Here is a 20,419-nt window from a genome sequence, read left to right as displayed (position 1 = left end):
CCTCAAACCCAGTGAATGACTCATGGCATACTGGACAGCAGTGATCCCTGCACTCCTATATGCTACCGAGACCTGGAGTCTGTTTGAGACACTGGGGAGAGACCACCAACAATATCACTGTGAAATCCTCCAAACCCACTGGCAGGAGAAGCAAGCCATCATTAGCATCTTCTCCCAGGCTAACAGCCCAGCACTGAGGCCCTAATTACAGTCAGCCAGCTGCTTGAGGAAGACGACAGCACTTGCATGGCCAACATCAGACTCCCAAAAAAGAATCTAGTGCATTCCTGGCATATATGATGAATCATCTCCCCTGGGGCTTCCAGCCGAATATAGGTATTGATTATAACTGACGTTTCAAAGACAAACTCTGTCAACTTCTTCATCCCCAAAGATGGCAGAGTTTGTCATCACAATGCTGGTTATAATTGATACAGTACCTGTACCCGGCTGGAAGCCCGAGTAGAGTTTATTCATCAGACTCCCAAAGTTTATATCCTATTCAAAGCTCCATCATAACATAAGATTAGCAGATGAATAGAAGAAAAAATGAAGATAATCTCAAAACCTTCTTCAAAGTACAACATCACCAGACTTTTGGAAACAAATGGCCACTCAAACTGGAGGAGCAGCATTGCAGGTGACACCGACACACATGAAAGCAGTGTGTAAATGGCAGGAGGAATGCACCACCCCTACAAACGACCCAATTGACCACCTCTCCTGCAGCAATGTCTGTGGACCCCACATTAGTCTCATCAATCACCTCAGAACAGAAGTGGAAGCAAGTCATCCTCGAGTCTGACAGTACCTATGAAGAAAGTATTGCTGGAAATTCAAACACTTTTACTGACTAAAATATCTTTTACCGACTTAAATTTTAATTTAAGCCTGATGCATAGCAAACAGTAACTGCATATATTCCAATTTCTTGAGATGTATTCACTATCTCGTGGTATTGCTCACATGATGTACTGTTATTGAAAGAGTGAAAATGCAGCAATATTCTTTAAGGTCCATCCAATGGTTCAGTAAAAGAGCTTTTGGTCATTCATAGTGCAATTATTGTCCAAAAATTGTGTAGTTATGATCTTGTCATACAAGGCCAGGCTAATTGTAATAAAGGGAGAGAAACTTGCATTTCACAAATTGAAATACTTTACTGAAGACACACAAGCTATGAACAGAAACCTGCAGTTTTGAAATTCTGAATGCAATTTCATAAATTTCCTTATTCCACCCAAAATGACAGGAGCTTCATAGCTTGAAAATGCAGGCAAAAGTAAACAAAATGGGAGAAGAGTGTCTGCATACGCAGAACAAAATACAGATATCCCTTCTTAAACTCTTTTCATTTGTAAAGATGCAAGAACAAGTCTACAAAACACTCCTTACAACCAAAAAGAACACTTACCCAATTAACATATTCTAAGTCAAAAGTTTGAAAGGCTTTAAAAATTTCTGGTTCTTTACAGCCTTAACTCACATGATGACCTTTCAGTTAATTATTATCTTTTTCTAAGTCTTGTGTTATAATTTCTGACCCACCTGTCTGAAAATGGCAATTTTGACTTAAATGGCCAAAAATTTGGTATCTAGGACAGAACAATAAACTTGATATACGACTGCTGTCAAAGTATGCACGAGCTGGTTGAATCTGGTCCATTATCAAAGTCTACCAGACACAATGTAGGTTCATAGGTCTTAAATGATTAGATTAGCAAAGATGTTGCAATGAACCCGAAGCCTACTGTGGGAAAGCTCTAATATCAGCACAGGCACTGAAACAATTTGGCAGTGGAACCAGCTTTCTCAAAACCTGATTCTTTAAGAGAATGCAAGTGGAGGTGTTTAGAACACTGAACTGCAAATCATTACAAACATCCGAGGGACCTTGGTGTACAAGGCCAAAGGTGCCCAAAATAATGGGACAGCTCAGATAGGTATGGAGGTTAAGGTGGATATGGGTCTTTATTGGCCAAGCTGCAGAATATAAGGTTATGGTACAATTTTATAAGACATTGGTTAGGCCACTGCTGCATATTGTGTGCAGTTCTGCTAACCATACTTTGGAAGGACATGGTTACACTGGAGAGCGTATAGAGGTGATTCAACAGGATGTTGTGTAAAATGGAGTGTTTCAGTTATGAGGACACACCAGACAGGCTGCGTTTTGTCCTTGGAGTGAAAGAAACTAAAGAAAGACCTGATAGAGGTGCTCAAAGTTATGAGGAGTGAGGATTGGGTACATGGAAGGAAACTTTTCCCCATTTCAGAGGTGTCCAAAACCAGAAGGTTAAAGATAAGATTGGGAGGTTCAAAGGGGATCTGAGGAAGGATTATTTCACTCACTGGGTGGATGGAATCTGAAACACACTGCTTGGAAAGTTGATAGAGGCAGAAACTTTACATTTTATCTAGATGAGCCCGAATTACCAACACACAGAAAGCTGTGGACGAAGTACTAGTAAATGGGATTGGTGTGGATAGGTACTTGATGGTTGGCATGGGCATGCTGGCTGAAGGTCACGTTCCTCCACTGTACAATTATATCCCATCTTTTAAAAATGTTATCCAGCAGGACAGATAGGAATATGAATAAAAGGATAAAGAAAATTTTGACTTTGATTAAGATCTAAGGTTATACCTGCCATATAAATAATGACAACAATTTTGGTTTTAAAGGTAGCTCACTTAACTCTGAAATATTTTCTATGCTGCAAATGGTCAATCTAGGCACCTCAAAGTCCCAGGAATAGAAAAATAAATGGATAAACAGTTGGTCTATTATTGGTAGCAAATGTAGAGGGAGGAAATTTGGCCAGTCCAGTGGCATGTTGCTCCTTTGGTGCCAAATGATTTTTATTTGAACAAAAAAAGTTCTCACCTTTGAAACCTCCAACAATGCATCACTTCCTCAGTTCCACACCACACAGCCAGCCAAATTTCACATTTCTGAAATAGGATTTGAATCCATACCCTTCTGACTTGGCAAATCATATAAACCGGAGGTGGATTGCACTAAGGACAGTTATACCAAAAGTTCAAAGTAAGTTAGGACAGTAACATAGCATTGAGCACATCTGACAAATTCCCTAAGGTGTCAAGAGAAAAAGCCGTCATTTTCTTTTTTTAAATGATCACAGGATGCTCCAAAGCTTCTAAATTATTTCTGAAGTGCGATTGCTGTTGCAATTCAAGTAGCAGTGATAGAATGTGCAGGTATAAGCAAATGTCTCAGAATCAACAAATTATCACACCTATCTCACAGCAACAATACAAACATGCTAGAATAAACAGCAGACATGGTGATAACTTGTAGGAAATCACACTGAATTTGCATCACATCAGGTAATTAAGTATTCCTTATTTTTTTGGGAATCTTTGGGAAAAACAGAACATCTCAAAAATGATATATAAGGAAACAGATTTTCAATGCTTCCACTGTCGGCACACTGAAATACCTACCCACGTGTGAGTATAGTTATCAACTTTTTCCATGCTAGTTTTCTTTTATCTGGTTTTATAATAAAAAAAATGAAATGGAACTCTTTAATGTAGCATCTCTGATTTATGCGGCTAAAATAGAGGACACCAAGTGTGTTCCAACCAAGCAGTGTGTTTTTCAACAGTCACTTTCCTTGTAAAATCAAGGCAAGGTGTGCTGTTCTCAAGACTTTTCTCCTTCAGTTTTTAGCTTCGGGTTTTTCCCCTCAATTCGTCGGAACACTGCAGTAAAATTCTGTCCACCACTCCTTAATACTTTTTTGCCTTCTTCTGTACATACGCCCAGACGATCGACAATGATATCATCCTTCTAGATTAAAAACAAGATAGGCGTCAGAAAAGTAGCCTCCATTGCTGCCATAGTCAGTCTCCAACTATGAACAAAGGGGAAAAGAAAGGGAAACTAGATAGCACAATAAATTACACAGGGATACCTAAAAAATAACACCTTGCCTCAAAACACAGCAAAACACCACGAAGTGCAACAAATATAATGTAACAGGGAAGAGAGGAGATAATCTGAGAAGATTCTACTGTATACAACTAAAGCATGCTAACAAAGCCATGGCCAACCTTTCAATTTGACTTTTGCAAATCGTACTCATGCAAGATTCCCAATAGTTCAGAGTCAAAGGGAAGGAATCAAGACTCCATAATTTTATTGCTTTTAGGAAATAATTCTAAGTCAGTATAAGACTCAAGTTGATTTTATATCCACTCAAAGTGTGGACTCCTTTGCAAATGTATGTTTCTGTGAACAAAGGCAAGATAGCAACTGTTGGCCTAATTAGCTGAGTGTCCCAAAGCTGAGAAGGGGAGAAAAAAAAAAGATTCATTTTTCAGATTCCTGTAATGATTGATAAGGCAAGAACAGGGTGGGGTTAGCAAGGCTAAATAAGCTGAACAACTTCAGTTTAGCTTCTATTAAAGCACCAGTGACACAAAAGAAATTGCAGACTTGCAAAGTTGGCATAAAAAGTGGAAGATGTTTGTAAAACAACTGAAGCACAAAGCATTATTAATATATATTACATTTTCGAGATACACCCAAGACAAAAGACAATTTTGACTTTGTAGTAAATTTGTGTGTAACTCTCACCAGATCCTCTAGTTGTGCTCTTTCAAACAAGGGGTGCTCTGTGAAGTGTTTGACCATCCACTCATGTACTTCCTGCACATCAGTAATGGTATAAACTAAACCCTAATGTGGAAAAATGCAAATAAATAGTTATATAAAATCATAAGAGAAAAATATTAAATGTGCCCTTGTGGCACTGCAACTTAGCAAAACTGTATGTCGATATATGTATTTTTAAAAAACATTTACTCATTTTAAAATGTTTACATTTTTCTTTAAATGTTTACTTTAGACTTCTAATTTCTGTATTAATACTGTAAATTGGTTGGCCCTGAATTGAGGAACATGCAAACACAAACCCCAATTCAATCCAATCAGACCAGCCTAACTTGCAATTGACAAAAATCTCAAAAAATCATCCGAAGATGTAGAACAGCATTATCAAGAAAAATGTTAGCACCAGAGTTATGAATGATCCAATTTCCTCCTACAAAGACATATTGGTTAGGGTTAGTAAGTCATGGGCATGCTATGATGGCACTGGAAGAATGCAACACTTGCTCAAAGTTCACAATAAATTTATTATAAAGTGCATATATGTTAACATATACTACCCCAAGATTCATTTCCTTGCAGGCATTCACAGTAGAAGAAATACAATAGGACAGACAACAGTTAATGTGCAAAAAAACTGTGCAAATACAAAATGAGATGGGAAAAAATGTAATAAATATTGAGATAACAAATATGCCAGTCTATACTCTCCACCCCACATCTATAGAAGGTTGTCAAAGTTTTAGATGACATACTGAGTCTTCACAAACTTCTATGAAAGTAGAAAATCTTTGTATATGCACTTACGTGCTGGACCCAGAACAGATCCTCTGAAATGATAACACCAAGGAATTTAAAGTTGATGACCCCCTCCACCTCCAATCCCTCAATCAGGAAACTCTCACGGAATTCTGGTTTCCTCCTCCTTAAGTCAATAATCAGCTCCTTAGTCTTGCTGACACTGAGTGAGATTGTTGCTGTGGCACCACTCAGCCAGATTTTCAATCTCTCTTATACGCTGATTCAGCCTACAACAGTGGTGTCGTCAGTAAACTTGAATATGGCTTTGGAGCTGTGCTTAGCCTCACAGTCATAGGTATAAGGTGAGTAGAGCAGGGGGCTAAGCACACAACCTTGTGGTGCACCTGTGCTGATGGAGGTTATGGAGGAGATGTTGTTGCCAATCCAAATTGACTGGGATCTGCAAGTGAGGAAATCAAGGATCCAATTGCAGAAGGAGTTATTGAGGCCCAGGTCTTGAAGCTTATTTTAGGGGATGATAGTATTGAATGAAGAGCTGTAGTCAGTGAAGAGCATCCTGATATATGCACCTTTGCTGCCCAGATGTTCCAGGGTCGAGTGAAGAGCCAATGAAATGGCATCAGCTGCTGACCTGTTGTGATGGTACGCAAATTGTTCAATCGCAGGCTGCCTCCAGCACATCCTCGGACTGTGTTGGTTGTTGAGGCAAATGATGCGTTTCACTCTATGTTTAGACGTACAAATTAAGCTAATCTATTAGGTCAGATGACAAGACCTTACAAAGAGGGGAAAGAGGGGTAGAGAGGTTTAAGGGAGGGAGTTCCAGAGCTTGGTGCTCAAGCAGTTTAAGACATGTCTACCTATAATGGAGTGATTAAAAGCAAGGGATGCTCACATGGAAGTATTAAAAGATATCTTGAAGTAAAATAAGGTGGCAGCAAAGAGAGGGCTCAGAAACTACATGTGAGCTTGCTTGAGCATTTAATAAATGCATGTGCTTCGGTTCAGCCAAAATCTAAATTCTATATTTGTTACCCTTCGTTAAGAAAGAATATACTAACTTTGGAGACAGTCCAAAAGATATTCAGTAGGCTAATTCCTGGGAGGAAAGCGCTGTCCTATTTAAGAGCAGCTAAAGAAATTAGATCTATATTATTTGAAGTTCAGAAAAATAAGCGATCCTATTGCAACATGTGATTCTGAGGAGACATGACTGGTTAGCTATTAAGATGATTCAATTAGTGGGAAAGTGTTGAATGAATGGACATAGTTACAACGGAGTGGCCATTTAAAACTGAGGTGTGTTGGAACTTGCTCTCATAGGGGCAGGGGATCTCTACAGGCTGGATCATTTTTTTTTTTAAAAAAGTACATATATTTAAAAAAACATGGAATTAAGGGCTATGGGGAACTGACACAGCAGAAATGAGGCCTGGGATAGATTAGCCCCGATCATATTGAATGGGGGGGCGGGGCGCGGGGGGGCTGCCTGCCTACTCCTGCTCCTGTTTTCTTATATTCTGATGAACAGACTGACTATTGCAGGCTTCGTATCAGTTATTAAGATTAAAAAATTCTTTACACCCAATTTTATTTGAACTTTTCCCAAGAATGAAGCCTGTTAGAATATGCCTTCCAAACACATATGGAAAGAAAGGGCTCTTACCCCCACACGCAGAACATAGGCGTACTCAGCCAGCAACGTTGAGCTAATAATCCGCCACTTGTGTTTTGTCTTCTTAAAATGTGGATCCGGAAAAAGAAAGAACATCTTGCTCAGCTGTAAATAGAAACAAAGCCCTTTAAACTGAACGTGAAGCTGGATAAATTTTAAACAATGTAGGAAACAGCCATAGATCATTCAGCCTCTCAACCCTTCTCTACTATTCAATAAGATCACCATTGCTTTCTCGTGCACTTTTCTGCTCATTTCTAATACCCTTTTACTCCAATGTCAAAAAACATCCATTCTCAGCCTTAAATATGTTAAATATAGATTTTTGAACCATCCATGAACCTATAAACACATGAACCAGCAACTTTTATGTGCGTTGCTTGAAATTCCAGCATCTGCAGATTTCCTCGTGTTTGAACCTCATTATTCCCTTTTTTGCACTATTAATTTGTTTGCAATTTACAGATTTTTTTTACATCCTTGCAACATACTGCTGCAGCAAAACAACAAATTTCACATATGTCAATGAAATAAATCTGATTCAGATTCAATGGCTAACCATTCATGGCCCTCTTCATTAGAGTATTCAAAGTGTCAATGATTAAACAAGCAAATGGTTTCTGAAATACTCAGTAATTCAAGAGTTAAACTTCATGGGACAAGAGCATCACTAACAACAGTGACATTTAATGCCTGGTCCTTAAATGCCCCCAAACAGAGTTATTTGCTTGCCTAATTCAGAGGGTAGCCGACAGTCACATATACGCCAGATGGTATATTTCCTCCCTCAAAAGACAGGGTTGAACCAGATATAGTGCTTTATTGTTGCTACACAGGCCAGGATTCATGATCTAGACAAACAACAGTAATGAGGGAGTGCTAAACAACAAAGGCACCTGTCACAAAAAAAACATTAAATCAAGGTCCTTCCTACCTCTTGGGTGGATGCAAAAAAATCTCACAGCTGCTCATTTCAATTCCAGATTGAATAGAATTTAAACAGTCATCTGCTTTGGTGGAATTTTAACTTGTGTCTGGACCATTAGTTGAAGTTTCTGAATTACTATTTGAGTTACATAACCAGAATTGGCTACCGAATGAGCTAAGCACCGTACCTGTCCCTTGTTGAAGAAGTTTGGCAAGTACTTCATTGCGTTGCTTCTGATGCAAGCGATGTTCTGGTATTTTCCAGGGTTTGAAGCTCTTAGGGATTTGATCCGATCTATGACATAGTCAGATACCTTCACTCTGATTTCTAGCCCCAGAATTAGTGAATTGGGAAAGAGAGGAGATAACTCCACTGTAAAAAAAAAAAAAAATAATTTCCTCATTATTGTTGATCTTGCTGAATTTCCTGGAATGATAGAGATTTGATGGACACCAATTTAAGCCAAGCATCAAACAATCCTGCCCATATTCTATCTCTTCCTCCACGTGGTACAAGTGAAGCATACAAAAATCACTGCTGTAAATCTTTACAGAGGTAAATTGGCTTAAAGAGGCACCAGAAGATTCTCATGAAAGCCTAAGACCTAACTAAAGCAAGCTACTGAGTGATTGATAGCTGTGGTTTCATGGTCCCATACCCAAGGCTTGGGTACATAATCCAGGTGAAGACTCCAGTACAATACGAAGCGAGTGCTCCACTTGCAGAGATGCCAGTTATCACCAATCATCCACTGTGCCTTGAGACATGGATATTTCGACAATTCATCAATACAAAATAACCCACCTTTGGGGTTACATAATTCTGACTTTTGGAATGGTTCAGTCAGGTAACGCAGCAGTGCCCTCCAATTATTCCACATCCACGTCAATTTATTAATAAAGATATCGGAAGGGCTGGAATCCAGTCTCAGCAACATCCTCCTTGTTAATAAGGATAGATCAACTGGGCTGGGGCTGTTTTTGTTGGAACAGAGATGGCAGAGGGGAGATTTATTGATGTCTGTAAAATTAAAAGACCTGAATGTAGTGTGCATAGGAAAGGTCAAATTCCCCTAACAGAGAGCTCAATACCAGGGGCCGATTGACACATTCAGGAAAAAATTGCTCAGAAGAGTTGAGGGTAATAGAGAGTAAGGGTTTGCAGCTTGTTGCTTGAAAAGGTTGTGGAAGTAGAGACGCACATCATCTGTGTGAACACATGATGTAATACAGGCTATTTCCTTATCTGGAGACAGCCTGTACCTGGAGTCCTCTGGTACGATATTGGTTTCTAACAAATTACTAAATATTTCTAGTGATGCCTCTGACATCTCTTCCTCAGATGCTCCTTTTCTACTTCCACTTGCCCTATTACCATCACAGTAGCACAGCAGTTAGCATAATGACACGATAAGAAGAGCATAACGATAAGAAGTGCCAGCGACTAAAATATTGGGTTCAATTCCTGCCACTGTCTGCAAGGAGTTTGGATGTTCTCCCTGTGACCATGCGAGTTTCCTCCAAGTGTTCCAGACTCCTCCCACATTCCAGGAGACGTACAGGTTAGGGGTTAGTATGTTTCGGGCATGCCACGTTGGTGCTGGAAGCATGGCAACACATGTGGGCTACCCCCAGCACATCCTCGGACTGTGTTGACCACCGATGCAAAAACAATGCATTTCACTCCATGTTGCCACACAAGTGACAAAGCTATTCTTTAAAATCTTCTTTCACCTTCCACTATCAAACTTTCTCCTCTGCTTCTACCTACCTCAGACCTTGCCTTTCATTCTCTTCTCCCCTCCCCAGTTTTACTGCATCTCGAATGATCTCTCTCTTAAAATTTACTAGTTCTGATGAAAGGTCACCAAACTGGAATATTAATTTAGCCCCATAAAAGCTACAATTTCAGAACTTTTTATGTTTTAACGCTACTCATTCATGATCTTCAATTTTAAAATGCCCTCCAGGGTTTTTCTGAAATTAACATAGACAAGGAGTTAATGACAAGGAGTTAATCACAAGGGAAAAATGCAACTTTCAATACCTAGGCTTAGTGAAATCTCGTGAAGCCACAGAACACTGGTCCAATAACACATACTTACCCAGTAGGCCTCCATAGCCACACCCTATGTCTGCAAATTCCACTTGAAATTTCAAATTATTATCGGTTACATCTTTGTCATCATCGTGATGACCCTTGTCAGAGTGTGGTTTGAAGTATTCAGGGTAATACTGAGACCAATCCATCTCCTCAGGCCTAACAGGGCTGGAGACAAAATACAACAGAATTCACATCCACAATAAATGCATCTTCATCATTCCAATGATCAATGTTTTATTCCCTGCCCCCAACCTCAGGTAATATAAAGAATAAAAGGGTAGATGGGAGAGAGTAGGTCCTCTTAGATACCAGCAGGGCCATCTATGTCTCCAGCTGCAGGAGATGGGTGGGATTTATTTTCTGAGTATTTCTCTTTGATGCTTACTGAGGAGAAAATCGTGGTTGCTCAAGGGATAAGGGAAACTAGTGCAGATATTTTCCAGGGAGGAGATATTTGCTGGCTTGCAATGCATTACTGTGGATAAATCCCCATGACAGGTGTAGACTATTTTCTAAACTGCTTCTGTTTTATGGTTATAAGCATGTGCAGCCTTGGACTTTGAGGAGAGTAGAGAAGAAATTGCAGAGGCCCTTGCAGAAATATTTCCTTCACTGTTGGCCACTGGTGAAGCTCCCAAAGTCTGTAGGATGGATAATGTTGTTCTGTAGTTTAAAAAGGAAAGTAAGAACAAGCTAGCGGATCACAGGCGGGTCAGCCTGACAACAGTAGTGGGGAAGTTACTGGAGGGAATTCTGAGGGACAGGAACCACCAGCATTTCAACAGACAGAATCTGATTAGGAGACATTGGCGTGGCTTTGCGTGTGGAAAGTCATGTTTGACAAACCTTTAATTTTCTGAAGAGGTAACTAAAAGGGTAGATAAGGGCAGGGCAGTGGATGTCGTCTATTTGGGCTTTCGCAAAGGCATTCGACAAAAGTAACTCCACCATGGACAGTCCCAAGCCCGGCTGCATAAGGAGAAGGGTTGGGCATGGGGCTAGCAAACTCATCCCGTAAAAACCCAGAACTACAGAAACAGAAACACAAGCTCCAAACACCTCATCCTTGGGAGGAAGGATCTTCGATGGGCTACACCTGCGGACAACTTGAAAGACTGGCCCGGGACAGAGGACTCCGGTGAGTTGCCTATGCCCCAGTTGGGGTGATGGGTTTAAGTAAGGAAATATTGTACTGTGCAAAAGTCTTAGGCATATTATATGAGCTAGGAAGCCTAAGACTTTTGCACAGTACTGTAGTAATTTTATGTATTACACAGTATTGCTGCCCCAAAAAAAAAACAAATTTCATGACATGCGTGAATGACGATAAACCTGATTCTGATGCGGGTCTCTATTGTGGACTGAGAGTGGGAAACGGGTAGGGAGAGTGGAATCAGGGTTGGGACAAGGGGAAGGGAAAGTGGAGGGAACGGATGCACCAGAGAGACATTCTGTAATGATCAATAAATGACTTTGCCTGGTCTCTGAGGGCTGGGTGTGTCGGCACTCATGCCAGCCTCCCATCCCTGGCACTCCTTCTCTGGCACCTGTCCTAGACCCCTCCCGCAGCGCCCCACTCTCACCATTCCCAACATCCTTTGCTCCCACCAGATTTACAAGCCCACTCTCTGCTCCACTATATATGTGCCTAAGACTTTTGCACAGTACTGCAGGTTTGACAAAAATCCCCACATGGTGAGCTGGTCTGGAAACTTAGGTCCAATGGAATCCAGGAAAAGCTAGCTCAGTGGATTCAAGGTTGGCGCTGAGGTCAGAAGCGGAAGGTGGTGGGTGAAAGTTGTTTCGCAGAATAGAGGTCTTGGAACCATTGTTTTATTTAAATAAATGATTTGGATGAGAATGCAAGGTTGTTATAGTTGGTGGTGGGGGTAAGCTCCCACTCCCTTTTAAACGCTCCAATACCGTGCGCCTCAAATAGCCTCTGACAACCAAGTCCAGCTCCTGGCCTTTACGTGTGGCTTAGCTCCTAAGCCCAGCGGAACCACTTCTACTGACAGGAGAAGGCAAAGGCGGGTTACTGGCGCCTTAAAACCAGTCGCTTCGGCAGATGAGGCTCATTGGCCGTGGCTGGCAGCCCATCCAGAAGGAAAACTCTGATCTTAAACCTCCACTGACTTGCAGCTATACCCACTCATGGGGAAGGCTTTGGGAATAAACCTCGAGGGAAAAACCTGGAGCTGGAGACCCTAAGGCAGTCCTACATTGAGCTCAATGCTGACTGGCAACTCCTGTGAAGCTGCTGGTACTAAACTGTATCGGTCTCTGCAGTTCCTTTGGGTTCATCAGCTGCATGGTTAACAGCTTGCTCTCCACGTCGCACTGCCCCCGCTCTCGTATGACAGCTAGAACGCAACATCCATGGTCAACCCCGATCAAGAGGGCCTCCCAAATGCAAAAGGACTGATCAGTAAACCTATGTTTGACACAAAATAAGGCATTGTTGACAGTGAAGATTATCAGATTACAGGGGGACCTTGATTAGTTTGGGAAGTGGGCTGGGGAGTGACAAATGAATTTCAATAGAGACCCACAAGAGATTCTGTAGACGCTGGAAACCCAGCGCAATACACACAAAATAAAGGAAGATCTCAGCAGGTCAGGCAGCATCTATGGTGGGGCATAAGCAGTCGATGTTTCGGGCTGAGACTCTTTATCAGAACTGAAAAGGAAGGGGGAAAGAAGCTAGTGGGGGAGGGGAAGGAGAACAGTCGGCCCTCCTTATCCGCGAGGGATTGGTTCCGGGACCCCTCACGGATACGAAAAAGTGCAGATGCTCAAGTCCCTTGTTCAACCTGTCTAAATACGGTGGATCTTAGGACCCAGCAGAACCCTGGACCTTATTTAACCAGTCACAGTGCGGTGGACATTAGGACCTGGCGGCGGAGCTCTGAATCCACAGTGTTTCTGTTCACGAAAATAATCACAATCGCGATTTAAAATAAAGTGGAAATAATAAAGCGATTGGAAAGAGGTGAAATACCATTGGTCATTGGAAAAGCATTAGGCTATAGTCGGTCAACGATCAGAACAGTTTTAAAGGATAAAGTGAGAAAAGCCCTGCCCCGATTAAAGCTACAATTATTAATAAGCAACGCAGTGGTTTAATTATTGGGTTTTGGGTTTTTGATCCTCCACATCAACCCGGCACGGACAGAGCGCGCGCTCAGGAGCGATTTGTCACTGGATTGAACTCGGGAACTTCCGTTCCCAAGCCCGGCGCTGAAACATATGTTTTTTAAGTGTTTTATATGCATAGAAAGGTAAAATATATACTATACACTAAGACAAACATTTGATTAACTGACGCTAAATAATACTGGATGCATCTCTGACTTACTTAGTAAGAGAACTTCCGGTATTTTTTCGATCCCGATCCACGATAACCTACGCACATCCTCCCGTATACTTTAAATCATCTCTAGATTACTTATAATACCTAATACAATGTAATTGCTATGTAAAATAGTTGTTATACTGCATTGTTTTAGGGAATAATAATCATGATAAGAAAGTCTGTATATGTTCGAACAACGAGTGCTGGAAGAGCACTTCCGGGTTCTCTCGATTCGCGGTTGGTTGAATTCGCGCATGCGGAACTCGCGGATAAGGAGGGCCGACTGTACAAGTTGGCAGGTGATAGGTGAAGTCAGGTGAGGGAAAGGTGGGTGGGGGAAGGGAATAATGAGGAAGCTTGGAGGTGATAGGTGGAAGTAAAGGCCTGAAGGACGAGGAATCTGATAGGAGAGTAGACCATGCGAGAAAGGGAAGGAGGAGGGCACCAGAGGGAGGTGATGGACAGGTGAGAAAAGAAAGAGGGTTACCAGAATGGGGAATGGAAACAAGAGAAGGGAAGGGAGAGAAATTACCATAAGTTAGAGAAATTGATATTTATGCCATCAGATAAGTTTGAGATAATATATTTTGGAAAGTCAAACCAACGTAGGGCTGATACTGTGAACGGTAGGGCACTATGGAACAGAGACATTTAGGAGTATAAGTACATAGTTTATTGAAAGTGCCATGACAAACAGACAGTGGTGAAAAAGGTGTCTTTCACCATCTTCACAGACCTTCATTAGTCGGGACATTGTGTATAGGAACTGGGATATTATGTATCAGTTGTGTAAGTTGTGGGGCCACGTTTGGAGTGTTCTGTACAGTTTTGATCGCCCTGTAATAGGAAGGATGTGATTTTTAAACTGGAAAAGTGCAGAAAAGATTTACGAGGATGCTGCCAGGACTAGAAGGCCCAAGTTATCAGGAGATGCTGGCTTGACTGGGCCTTCATTCCCTGCAGCGTAAAAAAATAAAGAGTTTTATAAAATCATGAGGATGTTGTTGCCAGGTCTGGAGGACCAGAATTATATATAAAGATTGAATAGGTTAGAACTTTATTCCCTAGAACATAGAAGGTTGAGGGGAGATTTTATAGAGGCATGCAAAATTATGAGAGGTGGAGATCAGATAAATGCTAACAAGCTTTTTATACAAAGGTTGGGTAAGACTGCAACTACAGGTCATGGGCTAAAGGTAAAAGGTGAAAAGTTTAAGGGGAACACGAGGGGGGAACACCTTCACTCAGTGTTGTGAAAGTGTGGAACAAGCCGCCAGCACAAGTGGCACACGCAAGCTCAATTTCGATGTTTAAGAGAAGGTTGGATAGGTACGTGGATGGTAGGGGCTATGGAGAGCTATGGTCCCAGTGCAGGTTGTTGGGAGTAGGCAGTTTAAATTGTTCAGCACAGACTAGATGGGCTGAAAGGCCTGTTTCTGTGCTGTACTCTTCTATAATTCTGTAAGAGATTTTGATAAGTTGGCCATTAACAGTCTTTTCCCAGGCATAGAGACCAAAACTAGGGAGCTTAGGCTTAGAGTGAGAGGGGAAATATTTAAAAGGGACCTGAGAGGCAACTTCTCCATGCAGACGATGGGGGGGGGGGGGGGTATAATGCAAAAAGCTGCCAGCAGAAATGGTTGAGATAGATATAATACTGTAATTTAAGCAGCATATAGGGGGGAGGGGTCAGTGGGATATGGGCCGAACGTAGTAAAATTGACTAAACACGAGAAAGTCTGCAAATGCTGGAAATCCAAAGCAACATACACAAATTGCTGGAGGAACTCAGCCAGTCAGGCAGCATCTATAAAAATAAATAAACAGTCGACGTTTCGGGCCGAGACCCTTCCTCGGGACTGAGAAGTGGGGAAGAAGATGCCAGCACCGTGGTCGGTATGGACCGGTCAGGCCAAATGGCCTGTATCCTTACTGTATAGCTCTATAACGCACTCCCTTTCTTTACCTTCATCCCACTTTTCTTTCGCCCCTCATTCCCGATCACTCTTTTACCACTACCCATATCATCATCATCCAATACCACTACGACTCACTATTCGAAGGCGTGATCCGCCATTGGATTGGAGTGAGCACGCTGCCGATAGTAACGTTTCTGAGGAGCCGGCACCGCCATCCTCACGATTCAACGAGAAGAAACAACCCCGAAAATTGCAATTGAGAAAAGCACTCGCACGGCGTCCACAGTCCGGCGCGTCCAAAATGCGTCATCGGCGCGCGCCAGGAGTCCACACGTGCGACTCCTGAGAGCCTGGGGCGTCCAAAATACATCATCGGTACGCGCCGGAGTGCGCCCCCTATCAGTCCGAATCGGCTGTTGCTATGGAGATTTGAAAGAAAACGCGAAGTCTGAATGTGTTCGTATTGTCTGTGTAAAGTATGGAAAATTTGCAAGACAAATGTGACTCTGCAGTATAGTTATCTTATAGTTAGAATGCTGAATATGCTGGGAAACTGGAATAAAATCAGAAATGCTGGAAATTTTCTTTCTATCAGGCAGCATCTGTGCAGACAGGAAAACAGTTAAAGATTCTTTAATGTCACTTCAGTTCAACGTTGCACTCCTAAAATCAACTGGATCTCCTTCACTGTTCCAACGAAGCTCAACTTAAACTAAAAAGATAGCACCTTCTCTTTTAAATGGGCACTTTACAGCCTATAGGCTTCAATACTGAGTTCAACAATGTCACATAACCAGCATTTTTTTTGTAGAATCCTAACTTTAAAGTATTATTTTTAGATAACAATTCTTCCCCTATTGGTACATTCTCCAGGCTTAATTTAACTTTCACCTTGGAGTATTGCCCTTTATGTAATTTAACCACACCTGCCTTCCACCCTTGAACAGACCAGATGTGTGGTAGGGGCTGGAGAAAATTCCAAACATAGGGAGGGGAGAGGTGAGAAATAAAATGAGAAATTTAAAATTGAATTATTACTTAACTAGGAGAAAGCACTGAAAAGTTTAAGGTAGCATAAGGGTTCTCAGACCAATATGAACAGATAAGGCCAAGTCGAAGAGTTGAGTCTTAAAAGGAGAGACGGGGGAGGTCATGATTGGAATACTGCATTCCTCCTATATTTTCTACAATAATGCATGGCTATATTCCTGAAGAAGGGTCTCGGCCTGAAACGTTGACTGCACCTCTTCCTACAGATGCTGCTTGGCCTGCTGCGTTCACCAGCAAATTTGATGTGTGTGGTTATATTCCTACCTGTTTAGCAATGGGAAATGCAGGTCCCAGACTTTGACTTTGTGAAGGAAAGCAAAGTGAAGAAATTATTACATTCAGGTCACAAAAATCAGTTCCAGTTCTAACCCATAGGACCAACATCTCAAAGTAGGATAAAAAAAATCATGTGTAGATGACCCACAATGAAAAACAGGAACCATTCCATTCTTCATTAAATCAGCTTCATCAGTGGTAGATGGAAAAAACAAACCTGACTGAATCGAACACGTAGTTCAGCAATACATACTTAGTCAGTCTGTGATGTGTGAAATTAGGAAATTACTTTTTTAACCTGATCTCATTACATGATTGGCAGTAGCTCTCAGTTAAAAGAGCCATTAGGATTTTGTGGAGTCTGTATTAATTGTCAACCAAAGTGATGCTTCATGATATTGTTGTGACCCAGAATTCCCAGGTGATTATGAAGTTTTCCACGTGTAGGTTGAACCCTTTAAAAATGCTCCTCCTTTGGATGCCTGCTAGTTATTTCTCTAATCTCCACACACGGCTGACAAAGCCAAGGTTTTCCAAGCATTTGAGCTATTTTTCTCTGGGGTTAAAGATTAATGCAGTTGCTGTTCACCACCTCACCTCCAGGATTCAGTTATGGATGTCCAGTCCCTATATAGTTCCATCCCCCATCAGGAAGGTCTCAAAGTTCTCCGCTTCTTTTTGGATTCCAGACCTAATCAGTTCCCCTCTACCACCACTCTGCTCCGTCTAGTGGAATTAGTCCTTACTCTTAATAATTTCTCCTTTGGCTCCTCCCACTTCCTCCAAACTAAAGGTGTAGCTATGGGCACCTGTATGGGTCCTAGCTATGCCTGCCTTTTTGTTGACTTTGTGGAACAATCTATGTTTCAAACCTATTCTGGTATCTGTCCCCCACTTTTCCTTCGCTACATCGATGACTGCATTGGCGCTGCTTCCTGCACACATGCTGAGTTCGTTGACTTCATTAACTTTGCCTCCAACTTTCACCCTGCCCTTAAGTTTACCTGGTCCATTTCCGACACCTCCCTCCCCTTTCTAGATCTTTCTGTCTCTATCTCTGGAGACAGCTTATCTACTGATGTCTACTGTAAGCCTACTGACTCTCAGAGCTATCTGGACTATTCCTCTTCTCACCCTGTCCCTTGCAAGAATGCCATCCCCTTCTCACAATTCCTCCGTCTCTGCTGCATCTGCTCTCAGGATGAGGGTTTTCATTCCAGGACGAGGGAGATGTCCTCCTTTTTTAAAGAAAAGGGCTTCCCTTCCTCCACCATCAACTCTGCTCTCAAACGCATCTCCCCCATTTCATGCACATCTGCTCTCACTCCATCCTCCTGCCACCCCACTAGGAATAGGGTTCCCCTGGTCCTCACCTACCACCCCATCAGTCTCCGGGTCCAACATATTATTCTCCATAACTTCCGCCACCTCCAATGGGATCCCACCACTAAGCACATCTTTTCCTCCCCCCCGCCCCGCTTTCCGTAGAGATCGCTCCCTACGCAACTCCCTTGTCCATTCGTCTCCCCCATCCCTCCCCACTGATCTCCCTCCTGGCACTTATCCTTGTAAGCGGAACAAGTGCTACACATGCCCTTACACCTCCTCCCTTACCACCATTCAGGGCCCCAGACAGTCCTTCCAGGTGAGGCGACACTTCACCTGTGAGTCAGCTGGGGTGATATACTGCGTCCGGTGCTCCCGATGTGGCCTTCTATGTATTGGCGAGACCCGACGCAGACTGGGAGATCATTTTGCTGAACACCTACGCTCTGTCCGCCAGAGAAAGCAGGATCTCCCAGTGGCCACACATTTTAATTCCACATCCCATTCCCATTCTGATATGTCTATCCACGGCCTCCTCTACTGTAAAGATGAAGCCACAATCAGATTGGAGAAATAACACCTTATATTCCGTCTGGGTAGCCCCCAACCTGATGGCATGAACATTGACTTCTCTAACTTCCGCTAATGCCCCACCTCCCCCTCGTACCCCATCTGTTATTTATTTTTATACACACATTCCCTCTCTCCTTTTTCTCCCTCTGTCCCTCTCACTATACCCCTTGCCCATCCTCTGGGTTCCCCCTCTCCCCCTTTTCTTTCTCCCTGGGCCTCCTGTCCCATGATCCTCCTGTCCCATGATCCTCTCATATCCCTTTTGCCAATCACCTGTCCAGCTCTTGGCTCTATCCCTCTCCCTCCTGTCTTCTCCTATCATTTTGGATCTTCCCCTCCCCCTCCCACTTTCAAATCTCTTACTAGCTCTTCTTTCAGTTAGTCCTGACGAAAGGTCTCAGCCTGAAATGTAGACTGTACTTCTTCCTAGAGATGCTGCCTGGCCTGCTGCGTTCACCAGCAACTTTGATGTGTGTTGCTTCAGTTACCTTTTGTCTTGATCATAAAGAGTGGAGCAGGAATTTCTGAATATATTTTGAGACATTGACTCCTGGTTTTAGATACTTCAGACAGGGGAAACATCACCCTTCATCTACACTGTCAAGCCACATAAGAATTCTGTGTGTTTCAAGTGTGGTCATGTTTAATTTTTTTAACTCTGTAAAGTACAGGTGCAGTCTGTTTACTCTCTCCTCATATGACACCTTCCCCTCCCTCCCCTCCTTCTTGATCAAATAGTACACCCTCTCTTCCTCTGTCACAAATGTGCCCTTCCTTAAGTCAGAAGTCTGGAACCAGACACAATATTCAGAGGAGGGACTCTTCATTAGACCTGAGAAAGGGATTTGAGATGTATGTACACACTTCTTTGAAAGTAGCAAGATAAATGTTTAAAAACGTATATGGGTTTTAGAGTTCCAATGCTAGGAAATCATGATGAACCTTTATAAGACACAAGTTTACCACAACCGGAGTGCTGTGCTCAGTTCTGTGTACTGCATTTTAGAAGCAATCTGCAAAAGAGACTGACCAAAATTATTTCAGGAATTTGGAACTTTTGGCAGAGATCTTTGTGCCTTCGTTAGCCATGGGTGACGTGCGTTGTATTCTGATGTTTTAATCTGAGGTTCTTCCAGAAGTCAGGAAAGAGGCACAAAACGTGTTGCTTCACGATCGTTTTATTAAGCATTGATAGAACAAAGGAATGTTGAAAAGACGGTGATAGACGTCTACTAAGTGAAGGGAAAGCTCAAATTAAGATGGCGCCTAGTATAGAGTAGCTAGTTTTTATACCACAGAGATAAGGAAAGATCCCATTCATAATTGTAGATAAGAGTCAACCAATGAGAAAGCACTTATCCAAGTAATACAGGACAAAGAAGCTTCCAGAGCTTTCCAGAATTATACTTTGTCTAGCCACTAGAGGCATATTAAACTGTTATATGCATATAAGAATTACTCAGAATACAAGCAGATAATAAATTGTTAAACTGCAAAGAAAATAATGAAACAGTCTAATCTAAGAATTAAACAGTTAGATCCAAAAATGCCCTCTTTGATTCTAAGTCACACATTTAGAATCATAACATCTGAAAATTCAGAGGTAGAAAAAATTAAAATATTTGCATTAAGTATAAAATAATCAAAAATAAAATTGTTAAGTTATGAAATATCCAAGGATATATATTCAGAAGGCTGGAGGGAGGCTAATGTTTCCCTTTTTTTTTAGAAGGACATCAGGGATAAGCCAGAGAACTAGAGGCTGGTGAGCCAAACATCTGTGGTAGAAAGGTCATGGGAAGGGATTGGAGGG

At 42.0% G+C, this 20,419-nt stretch overlaps 1 protein-coding gene across 1 annotated transcript; it reads right to left on the bottom strand.

Moving 5' to 3' along the window:
- Positions 1-666: 666 nt before the first annotated feature.
- Positions 667-15,681, bottom strand: mettl1 (methyltransferase 1, tRNA methylguanosine). The gene is made up of 6 exons (XM_072249861.1): positions 15,517-15,681; positions 10,109-10,272; positions 8,192-8,376; positions 7,068-7,181; positions 4,607-4,708; positions 667-3,817 (listed from the first exon to the last, which is right to left on the bottom strand). Exons 1-6 carry the CDS (start codon positions 15,594-15,596, stop codon positions 3,671-3,673), a joined length of 792 nt encoding a protein of 263 aa, XP_072105962.1. The 5' UTR covers positions 15,597-15,681; the 3' UTR covers positions 667-3,670.
- Between the last annotated feature and the right edge of the window lie 4,738 nt (positions 15,682-20,419).

The sequence above is a fragment of the Mobula birostris genome, chromosome X (genome assembly GCF_030028105.1).
Source record: "Mobula birostris isolate sMobBir1 chromosome X, sMobBir1.hap1, whole genome shotgun sequence".
Taxonomy (NCBI): domain Eukaryota; kingdom Metazoa; phylum Chordata; class Chondrichthyes; order Myliobatiformes; family Myliobatidae; genus Mobula; species Mobula birostris.
Note: the sequence above shows the minus strand (reverse complement) of the source record. Positions and strands in the feature narration are given on the sequence as shown.

Bases quoted from the DNA above. Each gene is read 5' to 3' on its own strand.
- mettl1 (XM_072249861.1), bottom strand. From the start codon at position 15,596: ATGGCGGTGCCGGCTCCTCAGAAACGTTACTATCGGCAGCGTGCTCAC. The intron at 8,377-10,108 runs GTAAGTATGTGT...TTTTTTTTACAG, and splicing joins TGGCTATGGAGGCCTACTGG to TGGAGTTATCTCCTCTCTTT. The intron at 4,709-7,067 runs GTAAGAGCCCTT...TTTCCACATTAG, and splicing joins CCTATGTTCTGCGTGTGGGG to GGTTTAGTTTATACCATTAC.